The sequence below is a fragment of the Dama dama genome, chromosome 12, assembly GCF_033118175.1.
Source record: "Dama dama isolate Ldn47 chromosome 12, ASM3311817v1, whole genome shotgun sequence".
In the NCBI taxonomy this organism is placed as follows: Eukaryota; Metazoa; Chordata; class Mammalia; order Artiodactyla; family Cervidae; genus Dama; species Dama dama.
Genome location: NC_083692.1, coordinates 94377255 through 94401104, shown reverse-complemented (window position 1 = coordinate 94401104; position 23850 = coordinate 94377255). Strand labels below are relative to the sequence as shown.

Genomic DNA, 23850 nt, shown 5'->3' with positions numbered 1-23850 from the left:
CCCAAGAAAAAACAATCTGTCACTGATTCTACTTTTTCCCCCATCCACTTGCCACAAACTGATGGGACTTGATGTCATGATCTTAGTTTTTTGAATGTTGAGTTTTAAGCCAGCTTTTTCACTCTCCTCTTTCACCCTCATTAAGAGGCTCTTTAGTTCCTCTTCACTTTCTGCCATTAGAGTGGTATCATCTGTATATCTGCAGTTGTTGACATTTCTCCCAGCAATCTTGACTCTAGCTTGTGATTTGTCCAGCTCAGCATTTCACATGATGTACTCTGCACAGAAGTTGAATAAACAGGGTGACAATATACAGCCTTGATGTACTCCTTTCCCAATTTTGAACCAGTCAGTTGTTTCACATCTGGTTCTAACTGTTGCTTCTTGACCTGCATACAGGTTTCTCAGTAGACAGGTAAGGTGCTCTGGGATTTCCATCTCTTTAAGAATTTTCCAGTTTGTTGTGATCCACACAGTCAAAGGCTTTAGTGTAGTCAATGAAGCAGATGTTTTTCTGGAATTCCCTTGCTTTTCCCATGACCCAACAACTGTTGACAATTTGATCTCTGGTTCCTCTGCCTCTTCAAAAACACAGCTTATACACTCAGAAGTTCTCAGTTCACATACTACTGAAGCCTAGCTTGTAGGATTTTGAGTATAACCTTCCTGGCACATGAAATGAGCTCAAATGCATCTCTTTTAAGGGATTCTTGCCTACAGCCTTCCCCAGCTCTACCTGTGGCAGGTATTTCTTCTGGAGAAACACAGAACAGATGTTCCTTAGCCCCCTTTGCTACTCTAAAGGTTTTAAACCCAGAAGCGACTTCCACCACTTTAAATAAACAATAAACTATTTTCAGGAAATGCCTCAGCCCAATGCAGTCCCTGGATGAGAAAAAATGTCTAGGAAGCTCAGAGTACAAATGATAAAGCATTTGTGCCAGAATTCATAATCTTAATTAACAGTTTCATAATTGCAGGCTTCCCAGGTGGCATAGTGGTAAAGAACCCACCTGCCAATGCAGGGGACATAAGAGACCTGGGTTCAATCCCTGAGTCGGGAACATCCCTGGAGGAGGGCGTGGCAATCCACTCCAGTGTTCTTGCCTGGAGAACCCCATGGGCAGAGGAGCCTGGTGGACAACAGCCCACAGGGTTGCAATCAGACATGACTGAAGCGACTTAGCATTCACGCACCATTACTGTAGTTACTATTAACCAACATATATGGCATTATAGCATTTTGATATTATAACCATTGGTACCTCTGTGCTGGTGTGTACTGGCTGGTCATTAAACCTAAGAGGTTCTCATGTCTTAGTCTGACTCTGACAGTAACGCTAGACTACAAAAAGCTGTGAGCCTGCTGCGACCCTATCATTGCATCACACACTAAGAAGGAAACGTTCTCCTAGAGCCTGTAGGGGCTTCCCTGGTGACTCAAGCAGTAAAGACTGCCTGCAGCGCAGGAGACCTGGGTCTGATACCTGGGTGGGGAAGATCCCCTGGAGGAGGAAATGGCAACCCACCCCCATGTTCTTGCCTGGAGAATCCCATGGACTACAGAGCCTGACTGGCTACAGTCCCCCGGTTCGCAAAGGGCTGGCCGTGGCTGAAGCGACTCAGCACACGCACACAGACGCTGTAAAGCACTCTACAAAAAGATCCTATGGAGGCTGAAAAAATACTATGTACAACCAACATACACAGCATGTGGCTGTTAAAAGTAACATGCAAAATGGGGTCTGCCGTGTTAGGCACAACCAATCCATCACAGTAACATTTTATTACAAATTCTGAGTACTGACTAGCAGGATGAAATGAAAGCAAATCCTTATCTGTTTTTCTATTGCTTGGTTCCAGAGGTTTTTAATAGTTGCAGAGTGTAGTGTTTGCTCTGCAATCGAAAGAATTATAGTACCTGATAATGTCCATTAATCACAGCATCATGTAGGGGAGTGATCTGGTACATTCCGCTGATATTCACGTCTGCTCCACCTTTTAACAGTTCACTTACTGTCTGATAAAATCCTCCTAAACTAGCTTCATGAAGTGCTGTCCAACCTGTGACACAAAAAAGTAATGGTGTTTGTTTACATTTGGCATCTTAATAATGTCTGCGCTTGCCCTTAAAATAAGAACTCTAATTCTAAGTTGTTGCTTTAAAAATACTTTGGCTATATGAAACAAGATAACCTCACCATGAAGCAATCTGTATTATTTGTGGATTCAATAAATCTGATGGACAAATAAAACTCCTACCCTTAACACTGTTGGTATTAACATGGAAAAATATGAAAACAGTAAAAAATTTGAAAACACTCCTGCCCCCCTCAAATAAAAAGGCTGTAAGGTGGGGGGGGGTCATTATTAGCTCATAGAGAATGCTGGTTGCAGGTTACTTTTCTACAGAGAAGAGGGGGAAAAGCCTTATTCATAGCTCAAGGTACTTTCATTAAAGTAACCCAGCCAGCAGGACCTCACAGAAGTCAGTTTAAAAGTTGACTCTTGACCAACGTGGGTTTGAACTTCGCAGGTCTATCTTATACACAGATTTCTTTCCAACAGTAAATATTACGGTATCACACAATCTGAGGTCATTGAAGGAGAAACCATGGATAGGGACAGCTAACTATAATTTATACTCAGATTTTTGACCACAATGAGACTCAGCACCCCTACCTCCCACACTATTCAAGGGTCAACTGTATAATTTTTTCTCCCAATTTGCAAAAAGTTAGTTATAGTAATTCAACTAACATACTACAAAGTGCTCCAAGAACAAATCTTTTATTATCTCCCCAAACTGCAAATTGGGACATCCTTAAGCAACATCTTTTTTTCTTTTTAAAAATGTATTATTAATATCCTGGCCTGAGCCAATCTTTCTTTTCAGTTCTAATGCACCATAAGCTTAGGAATCTGTGTAAAATAATCCTCAAATCATTGATCTGACAGGGTTTTAGCAAAGAAGCTTTATTATATCTATTTTGGGTATTCAGAGTTTATTTTCAGGCTATTTCATGGTAGTCACCATTGGTTTTGATAGGTGAAGAATTACTGAATTAGTTTTTCTTTAAATCAAAGACAAAGATATCACAAAATGTAAATGAGGACTTATGAAATGCAAATGTTACCTATGAAAAGATAATTGGGTATATTACATTTTGTGTGCACTTAAGTCTTTATTGGATTGTATCAAAAAATAAATATATTTTAACCTTTCTAGTAGATATTGTTTATTTTTTTTGTTTCCACAGTATTTGGTGCAGAGGAGGCACATGGTAAAAGCTCACTACATTGAACCGATATGTTATAAGGAGACCATACACCTCTTGTCAGCAGTTCTTGAACTTTAATGAGAATAAAAATCATCTAGGGAGGGACTTCCTTGGTGGTATAGTAGCTAAGACTCTGCACTCCCAACACAGGGGTCCTGGGTTTGAGCCTGGTCAGGGAACTAGATCTCACACACTGCAACTAAAGACACTGCAAGTGCAACTAAAAATCCCTCTTGCCGCAATGAAGATCAAAGATCCCATGGGCCACAACAAAGACCTTGTGCAGCCAAATAAATAAATAGATATTTTAAAAAATCATCTAGGGAAGCTCGATCTCTAGGTTTTAACCTAAAGATTTTGACTGTGATTTTCAGTGATTTTGTGTGTGTGCTTCAGTAAAGGTTACATTTTAAGCAAATATTGTAGGTGACTAATAGGAAAATGGCTTATGGACAACCTTTTGCAAACACTGCCCTCTGCAATTCTGTGAGACATGGTAGTCAGAAGTAGTGAAGGTCAGAGTAAGATGCCAACTGAGAAGAAAAAGTAGAAAACAAGGGAGTTCAGAAGTCTGGAAAATATGGACAGGTAAAGAATTCATGAAAGTCACAGAAGTATATGGGGCAGTGAGGAGAAGGTGTATACTGCCAAGCAAAAGACAAGTAGGGAATAGCAACCAAGGATGCTAATAATGGCACAGAAAAAAAAGAAAAAAGGTTAATGAACAGAAACCTATAAAGATTGATGTTTGGGAAATCCATAAATTCCAGTTAGAGGCATGCAGAACTACTCCTGAACCTAAGAAGCACAAAGAGGCTTAACAGAAAGAACCATATATTTCTCAAAATCAAAGAAGCAAGTGCTCTGGCTAGCAAGTAAGGATCCATGGTTTAGGGTTATAAGACCATGATAGAATAACAGTCTTTAAAGTGCTGACTGATTATAGTATAAACCCAGGTCCTACTAAAGTAAGTTCAAGGGGAGCACTTGTATCACCTGCTTATCCGTGGACTGTGCTGCCGATCTCTGTGCATCAAAAGACTCTGTGCACTCTTTCATACACCAAGGAAGTCTAGAAGCAATAGTAAAAGCAAGGACACATAACAGGGGCTGGCCCAGTGCGGCTTGGTGTTTTAAGTACATAAGGGCCATCAAGGAATCATTCCTCCCCAGGAGAACACCCCGGGTTCTCCCCACAGGAAGCCTGTACCAGAGATCTAACCTGGCAGAAAGACGGTTCTTCCTGAGCTTCCTGCCCCACCCTCTCCAACTCATAAGTCTGTTCTCTTCATTTCCCTGGCAACTGCCTTTGCTGTTTCATCCACCATTAATCTTCCCAGAAGCGCAATGTACCACCAGCTTCGTCCAGCTGAACCTCATTCCTCCCCCATTAAAAGCTGAGTCTCACAGTAACAGTGCTCACGCAAAGCCAGCAAGCTGGCCCCAGGAGCCCCATCCCTCTGTGGCAGCTACTGCACATGGCCCATGACCTTTGAAGGGGAAATACAGTGTTCTTCTCCTGCCTCTCCCCTCATCTTACCACTTCCTGGAGAGGATGGTGAAGCATCACCTAAGAAGGAAAATTACTTGGGAGCTTTCTGTTTGAGGCTTGCCTTAAGCCTACTTTGCCATAATTTCACAGGAGTAATTCAGCTGAAACAAAAAACACTCTCAAGATAACTATAAGTGGTAACCACAACCTACCGGCATAACTTGGCTGATTAACATTTCCACCTTTTTTGATATAATGATGAACAAGACCAGCATCATTGTGCACAGCAGCTTTATACAGTAAGTTCTCTCCAAAAATGTTTCTCCGGTTAATGTTAGCAAGAGTTGTTTTATTCATCTTCATTTTTTCTGAAATGAAGGCATGAACACAAGAAAACCAAAAACATGAATAATTCTTATTTGAAAATCAAGAGGACTAGGAGTAACAGAATGATTTCAGTTAACATTCTAGAATAGAGATAAATTACATTATGAAGGAGTATTTCATTCATTAACCCAACTTATAACAGTATCTACATGCAAAAAGGTGAAACAGGCAAATGTCATTAGTTTGAAATATTTGAGTAAACTATAGATCATGTAAGCATTTATGTTGATTGAAACTCTAGGAGAGCTGCATATGTAAGAAGACTAACATTATTTTTTTTAAAGTTCTAATGAAAGGGACTATTTAGACGTTATTAAACCTAATAAAATGTTACAATACCGAAATGTCTTATAAAACCATGAAGAGAAAATCTCAGAAAATCTCAGAAAGATACAAAAATTACCTCCAGGAAAACCAGGAAAAAGAATGCTACTAAATTTTCTTTCTTTGCTAAAAATAATTGTCATGAAATTAAATAAAGGACTATGATCTTGAGCTGTATAACAGTTTTGACTTCCTAAGCTGAGAAATACACAATTAAAATAGTTTTCCAGGTTCTGCATAGCAAGTATCATTTCTCCACTGTGCCTCCTAAAATACTGAAACTCATTTAGATAATCCAAATCCTGTCCATTTTTACAGATAATACTCATTTGGTTTTCCCGAATTTCAGAATAGCTTTGATGACAGCTTTTCTAGTTTTCATGCAAATACCCTGCTCCATCCTAAAACCTCAGAAAGGTAACTGAGTACTGCAGCAGATTTTCTCAATGGATCACAATTCAACTGCTTTGTTTTTATGTGACTCTCTCCATTCAGTCCCACTGTAAACTAAAACAAACCAACTGCTCAACACTTGAGCCTACCTTCCCCTACCCCAGACTACAAAGCATTCTGCTCCCACCAGATAAACTATATGTAAAGACCAATAGTCTTTATTCCAGATCTGTCTTTGCCAGTTATACTTGCTATTATAAACATGCAATTTATTAAAAACAAATTAAAAATATAAAAATTTTCAATGAAAACTAAGTTGTGAAAGACATTCACTTCCAATCAGAACTAAATAACTGCTATGACTTACTCTCCCATTGTAAACAACTAGAAAACTAAATAAAATATAAGGGGGTAAAACCCTTTATCCAGAAATTGGAAAAACAGGTAGTTCAGATCTATGACTCCCTGAGTGAAGGCAAACAATGCAGTGAGACCTAAGGTCACTCCAGCTTCCTGTCTGGGGTTTTCCGAGGATAACACCAGCATAGTGAGGTGCTCCTGCTGGGCGGAGGAGACAGATCAGCGTCTGGGGAGGCTGGGGTAAAAAAACTTACAGGGCAGGGCACCAGAGATGAAGGTGTAGAGAAAAGGCACCAGAAATCTATAAAAAGGGCTCCTTGAGTCATTATCTAAATACTAAACCATTCATGGGTAAATCGTCCTGAGGCTGAGCAAGAAGTACCCAGGAACTATAAATTACTAATAACAACCATCAGAGATCACACAGGCTGGGGAACACTTACATTCCTGCCCATCTGGGGAGAGAGACCTTGTTGAAAAATTGGGGCATTTGGAGAGACCTTTAGTGGGTCGTATCTTAGGGGGAAAGCTAAACTAGTCCCAGAGTAAGGCATACACTAGACCTACCTAACCAGGGTTTTTTAAATGTATTGAAAGGATAGAGCTGATCTTTAAGTAACTTGTTGCCCAAAATAAAAATAAACACTCTTAAAATACAGAGAATGACACTCAATAATATTCTGCTGCATACAGATTTTGAATTGTTCTCTACTATAAAAGCCTTGTGCCTTTGTCAAAACTCAGGGTTTACTTCTGAACTCCCTTCTCTTCCACTGATCTACTAATATTTCCCCATCTTGATGACAGTACCATGCTGTTTTGATCACCACAGCCATAAAATAATAATAATAATTCTTAAAATAAGGTAGGGTTAGCTCTCAAAACTTTGTTCTTTATCAGAGTTGTTTTACTACTTAGATCATTTGCATTCCATATGAATTTTAGAACCAGCTTTTGAATTTCTACCAAAAAAAAAAAAAAATCCTACAGGGATTTTGATTAAGATTGTGTAGATTCCATAAATACATCTCAATAGAAAACACATCTTAACCATATCAAGTCTTCTGACTCAATGAACAAGGTATGTTTCCATTTCTCTCCATCAAATTTTGTTTTCTATGTGTAACATCTTGTAGGTTTCAGCATACTTGTCTTTTACATCATTCGTTAAATTTTATCTGTATTTCATATTTTTTGAAATTTCAGCATAAAATTCAGTTCCTAATTGTTTGGCTTTCAAATATAACTTTCTAATTGTTTGTTGCTAGAATACAGTAGTGTAATTAATATTAGTACATTGACCTTTTATGTTGCAACTTTGCTAAACTCACCTATAGTTGCTTTTACTGTAGTTTCCATCAGATTTTCTACAGACGATCATGTGACTTGTGACTAAAGACTGTTTTCTTTCAATGATCAAAAGAAGTAGTGAGAACAGACTTTCCTGTCTTATTTCTGATGTTAGGGGGGAAGCACTCTTTCACCATTAAGTATGATAGCTGTGTATCTTTTTGTAGATGCCCTTTATCAGGTTGGACGGTAAAGCATCTGCCTACCATGAGGGAAACCCAGGTTCGATCCCTGGGTCGGGAAGATCCTCTGGAGAAGGAAATGGCAACCCACTCCAGTACTCTTGCCTGGAAAATCCCATTGACAGAGAGCGTGGTAGGCTACAGACAATGGGGTCGCAAAGAGTCGGTCACGGCTGAGCCACTTCACTTTATCAGGTTGACCCAGTTCCCCTCTATTATAAATTTGCTGAGTTTTTATCAGTAATGGATATTAGGTATTATCAAAATCTTTCTCTGCATCATCTACTGAGGTGATCATATGGTTTTTCTCTTTTAGCTTATTAATATAACAAATTACAGTGATTGCCTTTCAAATGTAAAATCAACCTAACAGTCCTGTGATAAATCTCACTTGGTTACAATGCACATATGCACATATGTTGCATATGGTTTGCTAAAACTGTTTAGATTTTTGCATCTCTGCTTATGAAGGATACTGAACTGCAGTTTTCTGTTCTTGTAATGTCTTTGATTTTTGTATTAGTTTAATGGTGACCTCATAAGATGAGCTGGAAACGGTTCCTCATTGTCAGGTTTTTGAGAGAGTTTGTGAAGAACTCTTTCCTGGCTTCCCCTTGGTGGCTCAGAGGGTAAAGCATCTGCCTGCAATGCGGGAGACCCGGGTTCGAACTCTGGGCTGGGAAGACCCCGTGGAGAAGAAAATGGCAACTCCAGTATTCTTGCCTAGAGAATCCCATGGACGGAGGAGCCTGGTAGGCTACAGTCCACGGGGTCGCAAAGAGTTGGACACGACTTAGCAATTTCACTTCACTCACTTTGTGAAGAACTGGTATCATTTCTTCCTTAGCTGTTCGGCAGAATTCACCATTAAAGGTATAATGGACTGAAGTATGTCCTCACAAAAGTCATGTGTTGAAGCCCTAATTATAACCTTATAATCAAGGTTCAGTTCAGTTCAGTCACTCAGTCGTGTCCAACTCTTTTCGACCCCATGAACCGCAGCACGTTAGGCCTCCCTCTCCATCACCACTTCCCGGAGTCCACCCAAACCCATGTCCACCGAGTCAGTGATGCCATCTAACCATCTCATCCTCTGTCGTCCCCTTCTCCTCCTGCCCTCAATCTTCCCCAGCATCAGGGTGTTTTCCAATGAGTCAGCTCTTCGCATGAGGTGGCCAAAGTATTGGAGTTTCAGTTTCAGCATCAGTCCTTCCAATGAACACCCAGGACTGATATCCTTTAGGAGGGACTGGTTGGATCTCCTTGCAGTCCAAAGGACTCTCAAAACTCTTCTCCAACACCACAGTTCAAAAGCATCAATTCTTCAGCACTCAGCCTTCTTTATAGTCCAACTCTCACAACCATACATGACCACTGGAAAAATCATAGCCTTGACTAGATGGACCTTTGTTGGCAAAGTAACATCTCTGCTTTTCAATATGCTGTCTAGGTTGGTCATAACTTTCCTTCCAAGGAGTGAGTGTCTTAATTTCATGGCTGCAATCACCATCTACAGTGATTTTGGAGCCCAGAAAAATAAAGTCAGCCACTGTTTCCACTGTTTCCCCATCTATTTGTCATGAAGTGATGGGACCGGATGCCATGATCTTCGTTTTCTGAATGTTGACCTTTAAGCCAACTTTTTCACTCTCCTCTTTCACTTTCATCAAGAGGCCCTTTAGTTCTTCTTCACTTTCTGGCATAAGGGTGGTGCCATCTGCATATCTGAGGTTATTGATATTTCTCCCAGCAATCTTCATTCCAGCTTGTGCTTCTTCCAGCCCAGTGTTTCTCATGACATACTCTGCATAGAAGTTAAATAAGCAGGGTGACAATATACAGCCCTGACGTACTCCTTTTCCTATTTGGAACCAGTCTGTTGGTCCATGTCCAGTTCTAACTGTTGCTTCCTGACCTGCATACACGTTTCTCAAGAGGCAGGTCAGGTGGTCTGGTGTTCCCATCTATTTCAGAATTTTCCACAGTTTATTGTGATCCACACAGTCAAAGGCTTTCACATAGTCAATAAAGCAAAAATAGATGTCTTTATGGAACTCTCTTGCTTTTTCCATTATCCAGCGGATGTTGGCAATTTGATATCCAGTTCCTCTGCCTTTTCTAAAACCAGCTTGAACATCTGGAAGCTCACGGTTCACATATTGCTGAAGTCTGGCTTGGAGAATTTTGAGCATTACTTTACTAGCGTGTGAGATGAGTACAATTGTGTGGTAGTCTGAGCATTCTTTGGCATTGCCTTTCTTTAGGATTGGAATGAAAACTGACCTTTTCCAGTCCTGTGGCCACTGCTGAGTTTTCCAAATTTGCTGGCATATTGAGTGCAGCACTTTCACAGCATCATCTTTTAGGATTTGAAACAGCTCAACTGGAATTCCATCACCTCCACTAGCTTTGTTTGTAGTAATGCTTCCTAACACCCACTTGACTTCACATTCCAGGATGTCTGGCTCTAGGTGAGCGATCACACCATTGTGATTATCTAGGTCATGAAGATCTTTTTTGTACAGTTCTTCGGTGTATTCTTGCCACCTCTTCTTAATATCTTCTGCTTCGGTTAGGTCCATACCATTTCTGTCCTTTATTGAGCCCATTTTTGCATGAAATGTTCCTTTGGTATCCCTAATTTTCTTTTTTTTTTTTTTCCCCAATTTTCTTGAAGAGATCTCTAGTCCTTCCCATTCTGTTGTTTTCCTCCATTTCTTCATATATATATAATATATATATAAATTATATTTATATATAAATTATATATATAATATATATAAATTATATTTATATATAAATTATATATATAATATATATATAAATTATATTTATATATAAATTATATATATAATATATATAAATTATATTTATATATAAATTATATATATAATATATATAAATTATATTTATATATAAATTATATATATAATATATATATAAATTATATTTATATATAAATTATATTTATATATAAATATAATAGGGTTGGCATCCTTATAAAAAAGGAAGAAACACTAAAGCTCTCTGCACACACAAAAAAGTCACTACAGGAAGGCACTGTCCGAAAGCCAAGAAGAGAGGTCTCAGCAGAAAGAATTTTGTAGCATCTTAATTGTGGACTTTCAGCCTCTAGAACTATGAGAAAATAAGTTTCTATTGTTTAAGCCACCCAGTTTGTAGTGCTCAGTTATGTTTGCCTTAGTCATCTAATACAGGAGGCATCTTGTCCTAGAAGATTTTTTGGTTTGTTGTTGTTTGTTGATTTGCTTTTTGGTGGGGAAGTTTTGAAATAAAGATGCAATTTACTTAGTAGTTTTGTTATTACTCAGGTTGCCCATTACTTTATAATAAAATTCCTGTCAAGGAATTTGTCCATTTCATCTAATGCATTGGAAAAAAGTTGTTCATAATATTCCCTTATTATCCTTTTGCATATCTGTAGACTAGGTAATGATGTCACCTCTCTTACTTCTGACATTGGTAATCTGTGCTTCTCTTTTTCTTCCTGGTCAGTTTGAGAAAGATTTATCAATTTTACTGATCTTCTCCAAGATTAGTTTTATTAATTTTCCTTATTATTTTTCTGTTTTCAATTTCATTGATTTTTGCTTTGCCATTGTTTTCTCCTTTACTATTTCCTTTCTTCTGTTTACTCTGCATTTCATTCACTCTTCTTTTCCTAGTTACTTAAGTTAGAAGCTGATGTCACTGATTTCAGAGTGTTCTTTATTTCTCACATAGACATTTAGCACTATAATTCCCCCATCACTCTTTTCAAGACATCTTCAAATATTGCTATGTTGTATTTTCACTCTATTTTAGTTAAACATATTCTCAAATTTCTTTTAAATTTCCTTGACCCAGGGGTTATTTTAAAGTGTGCTACTTACTTTCCAAATATTTCAAGACTTTATAGAGCTCTGTTACTGATCTTCTGTTAATTCTATTTGCAATCATAAAAAAACACTTCATGATATTAATCCTTTTATATTTATTGATACTTCTTTTATGGTTCAGCATATAAACTATCTTGATAAATATTCTGAGTGCATTTGAAAAGAATGTGTTATCTTCTGATCTTGAGTGGAAAGTTATACAAATGTTAAACAGATCGAGTTGTCTGCTAGTGTTGTTTGAATCTCCTGTATCCTTACTGTCCACCTGGGTTACTATAATGAGTTACAATCACTGAAGTATGGTATTAAAATCACTGATTATAATTGTGGATTTGTCTATTTCTTCTTTCACTTTTATCAGTTTTCGCTTCATGTATTTTGAAACTCTGTTATTAACAGAACAATTGTTTACTTCAGATAAATACCCAGGAGTGGAATTGCTGGATTATATTGTAGCTCTAACTTTTTGAGGAATCCCCATACTGTTTTCCATAGTGACTGTACCAATTTACATTTCCCACCAACAGCGCACAGTGCTTCCTTTTCTCAACAGCCTCCCTAACACTTGTCATTTACTGTCTTTTTGATAACAGCCATTTTAACAGGGGGGGGGAGATGATATCTCACTGTGGTTTTGACTTGCACTTCCCTGATGATTTGTGATGTGGAGCACCTTTTCATGTGTCTGTGGCCATCTATATGTCTTCTTTGGAATAATGTCTATTCAGATTCTCTGTGAAAACACTAACTAGAAAAGACGCATGCACCCTTACATTCACTGCAGCATTTTTAGAGATATAGAAGCAACCTAACTGTCCGTTAACAGATGAATGGATAAAGATGTGATTATATGTATATGATGGAATATTGCTGTTGTTCCCTGCTCTTTGTGACCCCATGGATTGCAACATACCAGGCTTCCCTGTTCTTCTCTGTCTCCCACAGTTTGCTCAAACTCATGTCCATTGAGTCAGTGATGCCATCCAACCATCTCATCCTCTGTCGTCCCCTTCTCCTGCCACCTTCAATCTTTCCTAGGCTCAGGGTCTTTTCCAATGAGATGGTTCTTTGCATCAGATGGCCGTAGTATTGGAGTTTCAGCTTCAGCAATCAGTCCTTCCAATGAATACTCAGGACTGATTTCCTTCAGGATGGACTGGTTGGATCTCCTGCCATCCAAGGGACTCTCAGGGCCTTCTCCAACACAACAGTTCAAAAGCATCAATTCTTCGGCACTCAGTCTTCTTTATGGTACAACTCTCACATCCATACATGACCACTGGAAAAACCGTATCTTTGATGGACGGACCTCCGTCTGCAAAGTAACGTCTCTGGTTTTTTAATATGCTGTCTAGGTTGGCCATAGCTTTTCTTCCAAGGAGCAAGCATCTTTTAATTTCATGGCTGCAGTCACCATCTGCACTGATTCTGGAGCCCAAAAACATAAAGTCTGTCACTGTTTCCATTGTTTCCCCATCTATCTGCCATGAAGTGATGGGACCGGATGCCATCACCTTCGTTTTCTGAATGTTGAGTTTTAAGCTGGCTTTTTCACTCTCCTGTTTCACTTTCATCAAGAGGCTCTTTAGTACCTCTTCGCTTTCTGCCATAAGGGTGGTGTCATCCACATATCTGAGGTTATTGATATTTCTCCCTGCAATCTTGATTCCAGCTTGTGTTTCATTCCACATGATGTACTCTGCACAGAAGTTAAATAAGCAGGATGACAATTTACAGCCTTGACGTACTCCTTTCCCAATTTTGAAAGAGTCTGTTGTTCCATGTCCAGTTCTAACTACCGCCTCTTGACCTGCACACAGGTTTCTCAGGAGACAGGTAAGGTGGTCTCGTATTCCCATCTCTTTAAGAATTTTCCACAGTTTGTTGGAATAATTTTTATACATATAGTTAACAATTCCAATGATCTTCAAGGTGTAAATGCAGAACTCCATTGAGTGTCATCTTTCTACTGCCTGAAGAATGTACTTTAAAATTTCCTATAATATGGGTCTGCTGATGATGAGTCCTTTCAGCTTTTGCATGTCTAACACTTTTTCACCTTCATTTCTGAAAGATATTACGTTGGGTATGAAATTCTAGGTTCTAGTTATAGAATTCTAGGTATAGAATTTTTTTTAGTACTTTAAAACTGCTGCTTGCATTGTTTCCAACAAGAAATTTGAGTCACTCTTATTACATGAAAAAAAAAAATAGCTTTTTTTCCTTATCCACATATTTATAGTCTTCTGATTTCATAAATGACTGAATATTATTTCATTGGTAATACTGTAATTTGTTAGCTATTCAATTTAGGTTGTTTCTAGTCTAGTCATAGTAAACAATGCCGTGATGAACATCCTTATAAAATATATCTATATATTTGAGTAAATATAGCCATAGAATAAATCCCTGTAAGTAGAACTGGTGACTCAAAAGAATTGTGATTTAAAATTCTGATGAATATAAGTAAATCACCCTGTAAAAAGACTGAACATACACTATTATTATTATCAAAAACATATTTTGTCACATTCCTCTCACTGGGAATTCTCAAATGTTTACTGGCATTCTCTTAGGTGAAAATTACACCTTTTAATTTGCATTTCGTTAAATGTGAATGAGATGTTAATCTTTTCAGGTATTTATATTTTTTTTTTCTGTGAATTCCTTGTTCATATCCTTTACCTATGTTCTTTATAGTTACTGTTTCATAAGACGTTTTTACATACAATTATAATTAACTCCTTGTCATTGTTATTAATATTTTTTCTGTGTTTGATGACTGATTTTCTTAAGGATATTTTTCATACAATTTTTTTAAATGTATGTAGTCAATTTTATTATTCTTTTCCCTCCTGGCTTCTGGGTTTGAGTTGTTCTACACAAAGGTTTTTCCAAGACTGCAAAAAGATTCACTTGTCTTTTCTTCTAGAGCTTTTTTTTTTTAACTTTTTGGCCAAACTGGAATTAAATCTGGTATAAGGAATGATATAGGGATCCAACTTGTTTGTGTTTTTCACTACTTATTGCTCAGTTCTCTTTGCCACCAATTTTAGATGCCATATTTATCACAGACCTGACCCCATATTCCCATTGTATCTGGCTTCTACATCTAAACACTGTACTCTGCTTCATTGATTTATCTGTTGATTCTTGTGCCAGTATCAAATTATTTTAATTTTTATTGCTTTTCTAATTGCAGGTTCTTTCCTCTCCCTTTGCTTTTATTTTTTTCAGAATTTTCTTGGCTAGCTTTTGTATTTACTTTTCCAATTGAAATTGTATATTATTCTCAAGCTAGCCTCCAGTCCTATAAAGCAAGAAAAAACAAAAAAATTAACAAATACACAAAAATCTGTTTCTGATTGTGCTGCCATGCATTTTCAGAATAATTTAGGGAGAAGTTTCTTACAGTACTGAATCTTTATTGTCAAGAATACAGTTCTTCTTTCCATTTATTCATCTTTTTTATATTCTTCAGCATAATTTTTACACTCTCTTCATGCAGGCATGGCAATTTGTTATTAGGTATATAAGTAGGTATTTTCTCTCTTTTCTAACTATTGCAAATGGGATCTTCTTTTATATTTTCTAACTGTGTAACATATATATGAAAGATATTTATTTGTCATCTTTTGTTTTATTGCATTTTTTTTAAGCTATTTAGCTGGAAATAATCTCAGACTTATAAAACAGTTGTAAAAATAAAACAAAGGATCCACCCATTGTTAACATTTTGCCACTACTTAAATCATTCTCTCTCTCTCTTTATATATACATGCACACAGACATACATACACACAGAAATAATAATTTGTATATACCATGCTCCTTTACTCACTAATACTTAAGGATATATTCTCTAAAAACAAGAACACTACCTTACATACTGATCAAATTAAGAAAATTCAACACTGATAAAATATGATTCTTTAATCTACAATCCATATCTCAATTCTACCAACTGTCTCACTATTTTTTGTAACCAGTCTTTCTAGGTTCCCATTATTTATGACAGTTTTAAGTTCATTCTTTCAGGTTTTACATACAGGAACGAAGAAATAACATCTACAAACATAATACGTTTGCCTTCTTTCCTCTATTTATTCTTCTGGGTTTAATTTCCCAAAGTCTATGTTGGCTAGTCACACCACAAAGAGGTCAGACACCTGAATCCAAAAAGGATTCTGAAATTACCATCTTAAAAGTACAAGTATAGAAAATACATGACCCTATGAGGTGGAAGTTAAGGATACTGACTGAGCCACAGGGAAGCTTATGAGGTAGAAGTTAAAGATCAAGTCCTAGTTATATTACTGATCAGCTGCACAGTGCTGGGCAAAGTCCTCAACCTTTCTGAACTTCCTCATCAGTAAAATGAGAAAGTTGAGACATAATAATCTCTAAATCCTTTTTAGTACCAGAATTCTGTTTCTGTAAGTTACTTATTAAAGAAATAAAGAAAACAGGCCTCACCTGCACGCTTTCTGTTTTTCTTCATCTGTTCTCCATTCCTGAGCCTGGATGAAGGACCAGTCTTCCCTTTACCTTCAATCTTTAAAGCAGGATTCTGCATTCTTGAAAATCAAACACGTTTTTAAAATTACTATCATGTTCTCCACAACCATTCACAGAGAATCATACCAAATTTTTGACTAATATTTTTTAAAACTCAATGGTATTTTACTAGGCTGTTGTCATGTATGAGAGCAGTTTTACACATGGAGATTGTTCCTGAGTAAGCTGCAGATAATTCTGTGACACACATGCCAGTTACTATGGTTTCCAGGCTTATCTTTGTGTCATCTACGGTGTCTCTCCTTTAGGGACACTCAGTCACAAGTATGAGTATTTTGAGTCCCTTGTCCTTCACTCCCCACCTAGGCATGCCACTATCTACTCTATCTGCAACTTCTAGGGAAAAAGAGGCAGGCTCTCGGCAAGAAAGAAAGGACTTGCCATGTAGTATGACACTGATCAAAAACTGTAAAAAAACTGAGATAAGAACAGACATATAGATCAATGGAACAGAATATAGAACTCCAAAATAAACCTACTCACATATGGTCAATTAATCTACGACAAAGGAGCCAAGAATATACCATGGGGAAAGGATAGTCTCTTCAATAAATGGTGTTGGGAAAACTGGACAGCCATATGTAAAAGAAAAAAACTGGACAACAACCTTAAACTACATACAAAAATCAACTCAAAATGGAGTAAAGACTTAAACACAAGACTTGAAACCATAAAACTCCTAGGAAGAAATGTAGGTAAGCACCTTAACATCAGTCATGGAAATGATTTTTTGGATTTCACACCAAAAGCAAAAATAAACAAGTGAAACTACGTCAAACTAAAAAGTTTCTGTACAGAAAATGAAACCATCAACAAAATGAAAAAAAAAAAAAAAAAATCTACCAAAGGGAGAAAATATTTGCAAATCATATATCTGAAAAGGAGTTAATATCCAAAACATATAAAGAACTCATACAACTCAACCACAAAACAGAAAATAAATCCGATTAAAAAATGTGTGAGGAGCTAAAGAGACATTTCCAAAGAAAGCATCCAAATGGCCCACAGGTACATGAAAAGGTGGTTAGCATCACTAGTCATCAGGGAAATGTAAATTAAAACCACAATAAGATATCACCCCATACCAGTCAGAATGGTCATTATCAAACAGTCTACAAATAATCAATGCTGGAGAGGGTGCAGAGAAAAGGGAACCCTCACGCACTGTTGCTGGGAATGTAAATTAGTGCAACCACCATAGAAAACAGTATGGTGATTCCTTAAAAAATTGAAAATAGGACTACCATACGATCCAGAAATTCCACTACTGGGTATCTTCTAAAAGGAAACAAAATCACTATCTCAAAATAACATCTGCAGTCCCATTTTCACTACAGCTTTATTTATAACAGTCAAGACATGGAAGTAACCTAAGTATCCATTGATGGATGAATGGATAAAGAAAATGTCACACACACACACACAATGGAAAAGTATTCAGTCACAGAAAAGAAAATACTGCCATTTGTGACAACACAAATGGGCCTTGAGGACATTATGCTAAAAGAAGTAAGCCAGACAGAGAAAGACAAACACTGTATGACCTCACTCATATATTGAATCTAAGAAAACAAACAAACTAAGAGATACAGAGAATAGACTGGTTCTGTAGCTTAGAGACAGGGCGGGTAAGTGAAGGTGGTCAAAAGGTAGTGATGTATAGCAAGGTGGCTATGGTTAATAACACCATATTACATGTTTGAAAAGTTGCTAAGAGTGTAACCCTTAAAAGTTCTCAAGCCCCCCAAAAAAAGAATTTGTAACTATGTGTGGTGACAGATTTTAAACAAAGAAAGAAAATTAGCATTAAGCAAAAATACAATTTCCCATTACTTTATCCTAAAAAAACAAAGTAAAGGTGTTTTCTGGGTTTTTTTGTTTTAATTGCAAAATAAATGTAACAACACTGAAAACTAAAGTTCTTTACTTAGACATAACTGTAAAAAAGCAGAGACATTACTTTGCCAACAAAGGTCTGTCTAGTCAAAGCTACAGTTTTTCCAGTAGTCATGTATGGATGTGAGAGGTGGACTGTAAAGAAAGCTGAGCACCGAAGAACTGATGCTTTTGAATTGTGGTATTAGAGAAGACTCTTGAGAATCCCTTGGACTGCAAGGAGATCCAACCAGTCCACCCTAAAGGAAATCAGTCCTGAAAAATTCTTTGAAAGGACTGATGCTGAAGCTGAGACTCCAATACTCTGGCCACCTGATGCAAAGAACTGACTCACTGGGAAAGACTCTGATGCTGGGAAAGACTGAAAGTAGGAGGAAAAGGGGATGACAGAGGATGAGGTGGTTGGATGGCATCACCGACTCAATGGACATGAGTCTGAGTGACCTCTGGGAGCTGCTGAGGACAGGAGGCCTGGTGCGCTGCTGTCCGTGGGGTCGCAGAGTCAGACACGAATGAGCGACTGCACTGAACTGACTGAGCTGTAAACTTACTCTAGTGCCCCAAGCGTGCGTCTGCAGCATACCTGACATTCCCCGCTGAAGAGCTATGTTTCGTGTGATCCTCACAGCCAAGTACTCTGCGTAAAATGTTTTCTGGCATCTTATACATGTCATCTGTGGGCTTTACATCTCTGACTACTTTCAGTCTGGATGATCTCCTTAACACATGTGGAGTGGCCTGGTCACAGCTATTTTCCACCAGATTTGAATTTCTCTTATTATTTATTGGATCACAAGAGGTGACATTTTGATGAACCAACGTTTGCAATTCAAATGGATTTGGGTCTTCTAGACTCTGTAATAAGATGTAAATATATATACAAATGATTACAACAATTCAAAAAAATAAAATAAAATTAAAAGAAATTAAGTTTTATCTTGTCCTTTGATTATACAAAAATGCCTCATAAGATGAAAATATAAAAACCCACAGACATATGTGAACAGAATGAAAATTTCATACTAACATAATAAATGACAATATGGATTTAAAAGCCTAACACAAAAATACATTACTTGTATTACATAAGTAATATTCATCCTTAAAACTCAAAGGTAGGGAATTCCCTGGCAGCCCAGTGGTTAAAACTGCCTTCCAATTCAGGGGGTGTGTGTTTGATCCCTGGTCGGGGAGCTAAGATTTCACATGGCTCAAGGTCAAAAAAACCAAAACATAAAACAGAAACAATATTGTAGCCAATTCAATAAAGACTTTTAAAAAACGATCCACATCAAAAAAAAAAAAATCTCAAAAAAAAATCTCAAGGTTAAACCTAAGGTTACTCTGGTGCTTTCATTTTACAGGAAATGAATAGTACAAATGATGAGTGGCACATAAAAACAGCAGAAACATCATGCCAGGCCAGATCAATGTTCTATTCAGTCTAGAATTTTGCTATTTGACAGCAACGGTAAGTGGTATTTGTGGGACAAGATAGTATTAGTATATAACTTTCATTACACTAATTTAAAAGGTTGGCCAGTATATCACGAATGGCTCTAATGTCCCCTTAATAATCCATTTTGGATTTAACTTTCACGGGGGTACATGTTTTTATACATATCATATAAACCTTTCTTGAGCTTATTTATATATCCAGCATATGAAGCTTCACAAGACAACAAATTTCATATTTTTATTACAGCTAAGTAAAAGACTACTTAATTTGATCTGTTCTAAATCAATCTCCTTTCTACTTTTATGTAGACTTTTTTTTTAAGACTGCCTAAGTTAAAGCTTACTCTATCAATATCAGTCATAATTTCCTACACTTTACTAATATCACCTCTTTTTAGATGAGAATCTTGGAATATTTAATTTAATCCTCATGTCCTATCCCCATGATTAGTTTCTCTTTTTCTGGATTTTTTAAAATAGCATTAAAAAATGTCTGTATTGAAATTTTTTGATCAGAATTGCATGCAGTATTATTCTAGGTATGTATGTTATGTGAATAACATGAGCTTAGTATCACATTATTTAAACCTTTCAAGAAATGTTCAAAAGAGCATTTTGGTAAGAGCCAGAAGGAAAAAAGGAAAAAATCCAAATGACCTAGTGAATTGATTAAATAAACTATATGTACCATTTTATATACACAATATATATATATATATGCCCACACAGTGGAATACCACTCAACAAATAACAAGATTTAAGCAGTGCTACCTGGAGAAGGAAATGGCAACCCACTCCAGTATTCTTGCTTGGAAAATCCCCTGGACTGAGGAGCCTGGCAGGCTACAGTCCACAGGGTCCCAAAGAGTCTGATACGACTTAGTGACTAAACAACAAGTAGTGCTACATTCGTTGACATAGGAAGATAACCAAGATGTATTATTAAAATTTAAAAACAAGTTACAAAGCATTATGTATAATATAATCCCATTTATATAAAATAAACTTACAGAGACTACATAGAAAAAATGGGGACATACAGTAAGTGGTTAACAATTATCTCTGATAAGTGGAACTGTTGGAGACTTCCTCTTACTGTAATGCTTGATATTTTTTATAATGAGGATGCATTACTATTATAATCAGGAAAAAACTGCCAACATGAAAAGTTGGTTAAGTGGCAGGCACAGGAGGGTCTCCCAGCATAGAAGCCCAGGAACTCTAAACCAAACTGTGTCAGGGACAGTACCCTCAGCCACAAAAAGCAAAGTGGTGCTGAAGCCAGGCAGACCAGCTACATGTCCCTCTCCTGGAAGACCAACTGCATTTATGTCCAGCTAGAAATTAACATGGGCTATCTTACCTCTACTTTGCACTCAGGTAGACATGGAGATTTTCTGAGCTAACAGGGAAAAAGTCTGAGAAAGAGTTTTTTCTCTCGTCTATATAAGCAATGTGATAATGATATATCTTCTCAGGTTTTCAGAGGAGAAACTTAACTATTTTAACTTTCAACTCCTTGAAAACTCTACCCTGGGAACTTCTCAAAAGATCACTATATGCTTCAAAGTCAAAAAATATCTTCTGAGTGTTGTTGTTTAGGTAGAAGGTTTGCATTTACAATAAAGGGTATGGACAAGGAAGACTCGTTAAAGATCACTATAGAAGATAAAATTGTCGGTTCATACTTACACTTATTTGCTGCACTGAAAGATGCTTGTCCTGCAGCTCAGCTAACTTGGAATCTTGTTCAAATGGTGGAGAAGAACAAAGAGTCTCAAAATCCACCTCTGCTATCTGTGTACAGTCTTCATCAGTCTGAGACATACTGGGCTCCACTCCTGAACATTCATTCCCAACACTGAGACTGATGCCTCCCTCTTTCCTGTGACAGATGACTTCCACCTTGGCTTCTGACAATGTGTTTAAGGCTGTTGATACCACAACTGGCAATGCGTCATCTTTTGGGTCTTCTAGAAAATCTCTGTGACATGTCAAAGGTATTGACATGGAGCTCGAAGCACTGCTCAATGTGTTTGCCAGCTCTCTCGGTTCAAAATCATTCATTATTCTAAACAGTCTTTCCTCCCGGCTGATTTCTGGTGATGTGAGTACCCTTTCTAAGGCAGACACAAAGGTTTCAAGAGAGCTTTCTTCATCTTTGTTTTCTTCCGAAGTCATGGTCAATGTGCCTTCCTCACCAGGCTCCTTCTCTGGCTCTATTAGTGACCTCTCCTTTAGAGCAAATGTATCAAATTCTTTATCAGAAGCATGTGAGAGAAGACTTGTTTCAGGAGACTCTCTGTCTCTACTAAGTTCCTATATATTCCAAATAGAAGTTACATCATTAGTACATACACCAAAAAGTGTTTAAAATGAAAATGTTAGTTTTCTAGCTCACCATGTTGCTAAGTTCCACCAAAAAGCTTTATCAACTTTCCTCCCTTCCATAAATAAAAATATTCTTTATTACTTTCTTATACCAAATTACTAATGACAGTGAACTCATGGTTAAATATTTAATAGTGAATCAAGGGTAAAACTGGCTGGACCATAATTACAGATGACAAATTATCTATTCATTTAAGTTTAAATTATCTGGGCTAAAGGAAGAAGCAGAGATAACAAGGATAGTTAAACTAACAGATAACCTAAAAACTTCACTGCAGTTAATGGTTGAAAAATTCTCCCTTGCTAAAAATCCCAATTGAATTTTATTAAAACTATTAACCAGGAACAAAATTGGTGTTGTTTCACCTTCTTTTTGTTCCCCACCTCTGTATGAATATGTAAATGTGAAGTAAAAGGGCCAAAGGACAGGAGGTCAGTAGGGAGAAAAGGAGAAATGAAAACACAGATCAATGTAAATGTTATAAGCTCTCCTATAAATCAATGGTTCTGACCTGTGGTTATGTTAAACAAAAAGCACAAAACTACAAAACTATTTTGAGAACAGATTTGTTCTCAAAATATTTCCAGTGATCAAAATATTATTAAACGTCTTCTTTTGAAAGTGCTTTTAAAATCATTTATAAGCCATTAAAGAAAATCAGTTTCAATAGCTTAAAGGCACTGAGCTATTTTTCAACATTTCAGATTGTTAATTTGCATAACCTTAAATAACAGAATGGGTCTCACTGACTTTTGCCTGTTTCTAAAAACCAAGTCCACCTTCACTGACACACCACCACACTAATTTGTAAGCCCTCTAATACTCTGATCTGACTTGAATAAGAGAAGTGAAGAACATTTTATCCTCCCTCTCCTCCTTTCCTAACCTGCCACCATTTATATTCTCTGTACATAGCATGCAGAGCTTAAGAAGATATATTTACTTGTTAGCAATGCAAGCTATAAGTTGCTCCGAAAGATAAAAGAAATTTAGAAGGAACTGAAGAACTGGATCCTATCCATTCTTTAAACATGTTCAAGATTTCCTTCCTATTTGAAATCTTTATATCTACTAAATTCAAGGCCCTAAATCAAATAAAACTTACATATATATTGAATTGAACTCTGCCCTAAAGGAACTTAACTCCTAAATTAAAATTGAAGGCATTAACACATGACATTAAATAAACTATTAACAACATCAAAAACACTGCATTAACTCAAATTAATAGCATAAACCATAGCCTTAGTGTTACAAGAATAAGTTTTCTGGAGCAGAAAAAGAGGAGGCAGTGAAGAGTTTTCAAGATAGCCTAAAATTGGTTAAATAAGTTTCTTTACCTCAAGACTTTTCAAAACATGCATTATCAATCTCTGAGGAGACTTTAGCATACAGTGCTCTCTAAACTTCTTTGCTCAAAAAATCCTTTTTCTCAAGTATATTAATGTCATAGGAGGCAAGTGATAGGTAAATACTGACATAGTAAATAATGAATGCTAAATAAAGAGGGAGCAGTTACTTTGGTCAAGATCACTAAAGTCATCTGAGACAGGATCCAATGAGATGGTACTTAAGCCAGAAATTAATGATTTGTGAAGGAATAAAAGAAGAGAAAAACACACATTTCTACACATTTCTTAAGCACCAACTAGTACCAAACACCATAAGCTATCATTGCTCACAGCCCTCATTTTAAGTCTATTAAATGATTATCATTTTCCATATATCACACATGAAAATGACATACTTCCCTTGGAATGAAACCTATGTAGTTCCAAATGTGATGCTTTCTCTTGCTTTCTGGCTCCTGACTTGAACACAGGCATAGAGGTGGGAATGCTAAGGTATACCTGAGATA

General features: G+C 36.9%; 1 protein-coding gene across 1 annotated transcript in view; it reads right to left on the bottom strand.

The window, feature by feature from the left end:
* The window catches only part of ANKRD31 (ankyrin repeat domain 31), a 132064-nt gene that overhangs the window by 69866 nt on the left and 38348 nt on the right, over nucleotides 1–23850 (bottom strand). Inside the window, exons 8-12 of the mRNA XM_061158155.1 lie at nucleotides 21293–21919; nucleotides 18726–18997; nucleotides 16145–16245; nucleotides 4986–5141; nucleotides 1922–2064 (exon numbers count right to left, since the gene is read on the bottom strand). Of these exons, the coding sequence (XP_061014138.1) occupies nucleotides 1922–2064; nucleotides 4986–5141; nucleotides 16145–16245; nucleotides 18726–18997; nucleotides 21293–21919 (1299 nt within the window). The remainder of the gene's footprint in view (nucleotides 1–1921; nucleotides 2065–4985; nucleotides 5142–16144; nucleotides 16246–18725; nucleotides 18998–21292; nucleotides 21920–23850) is intronic.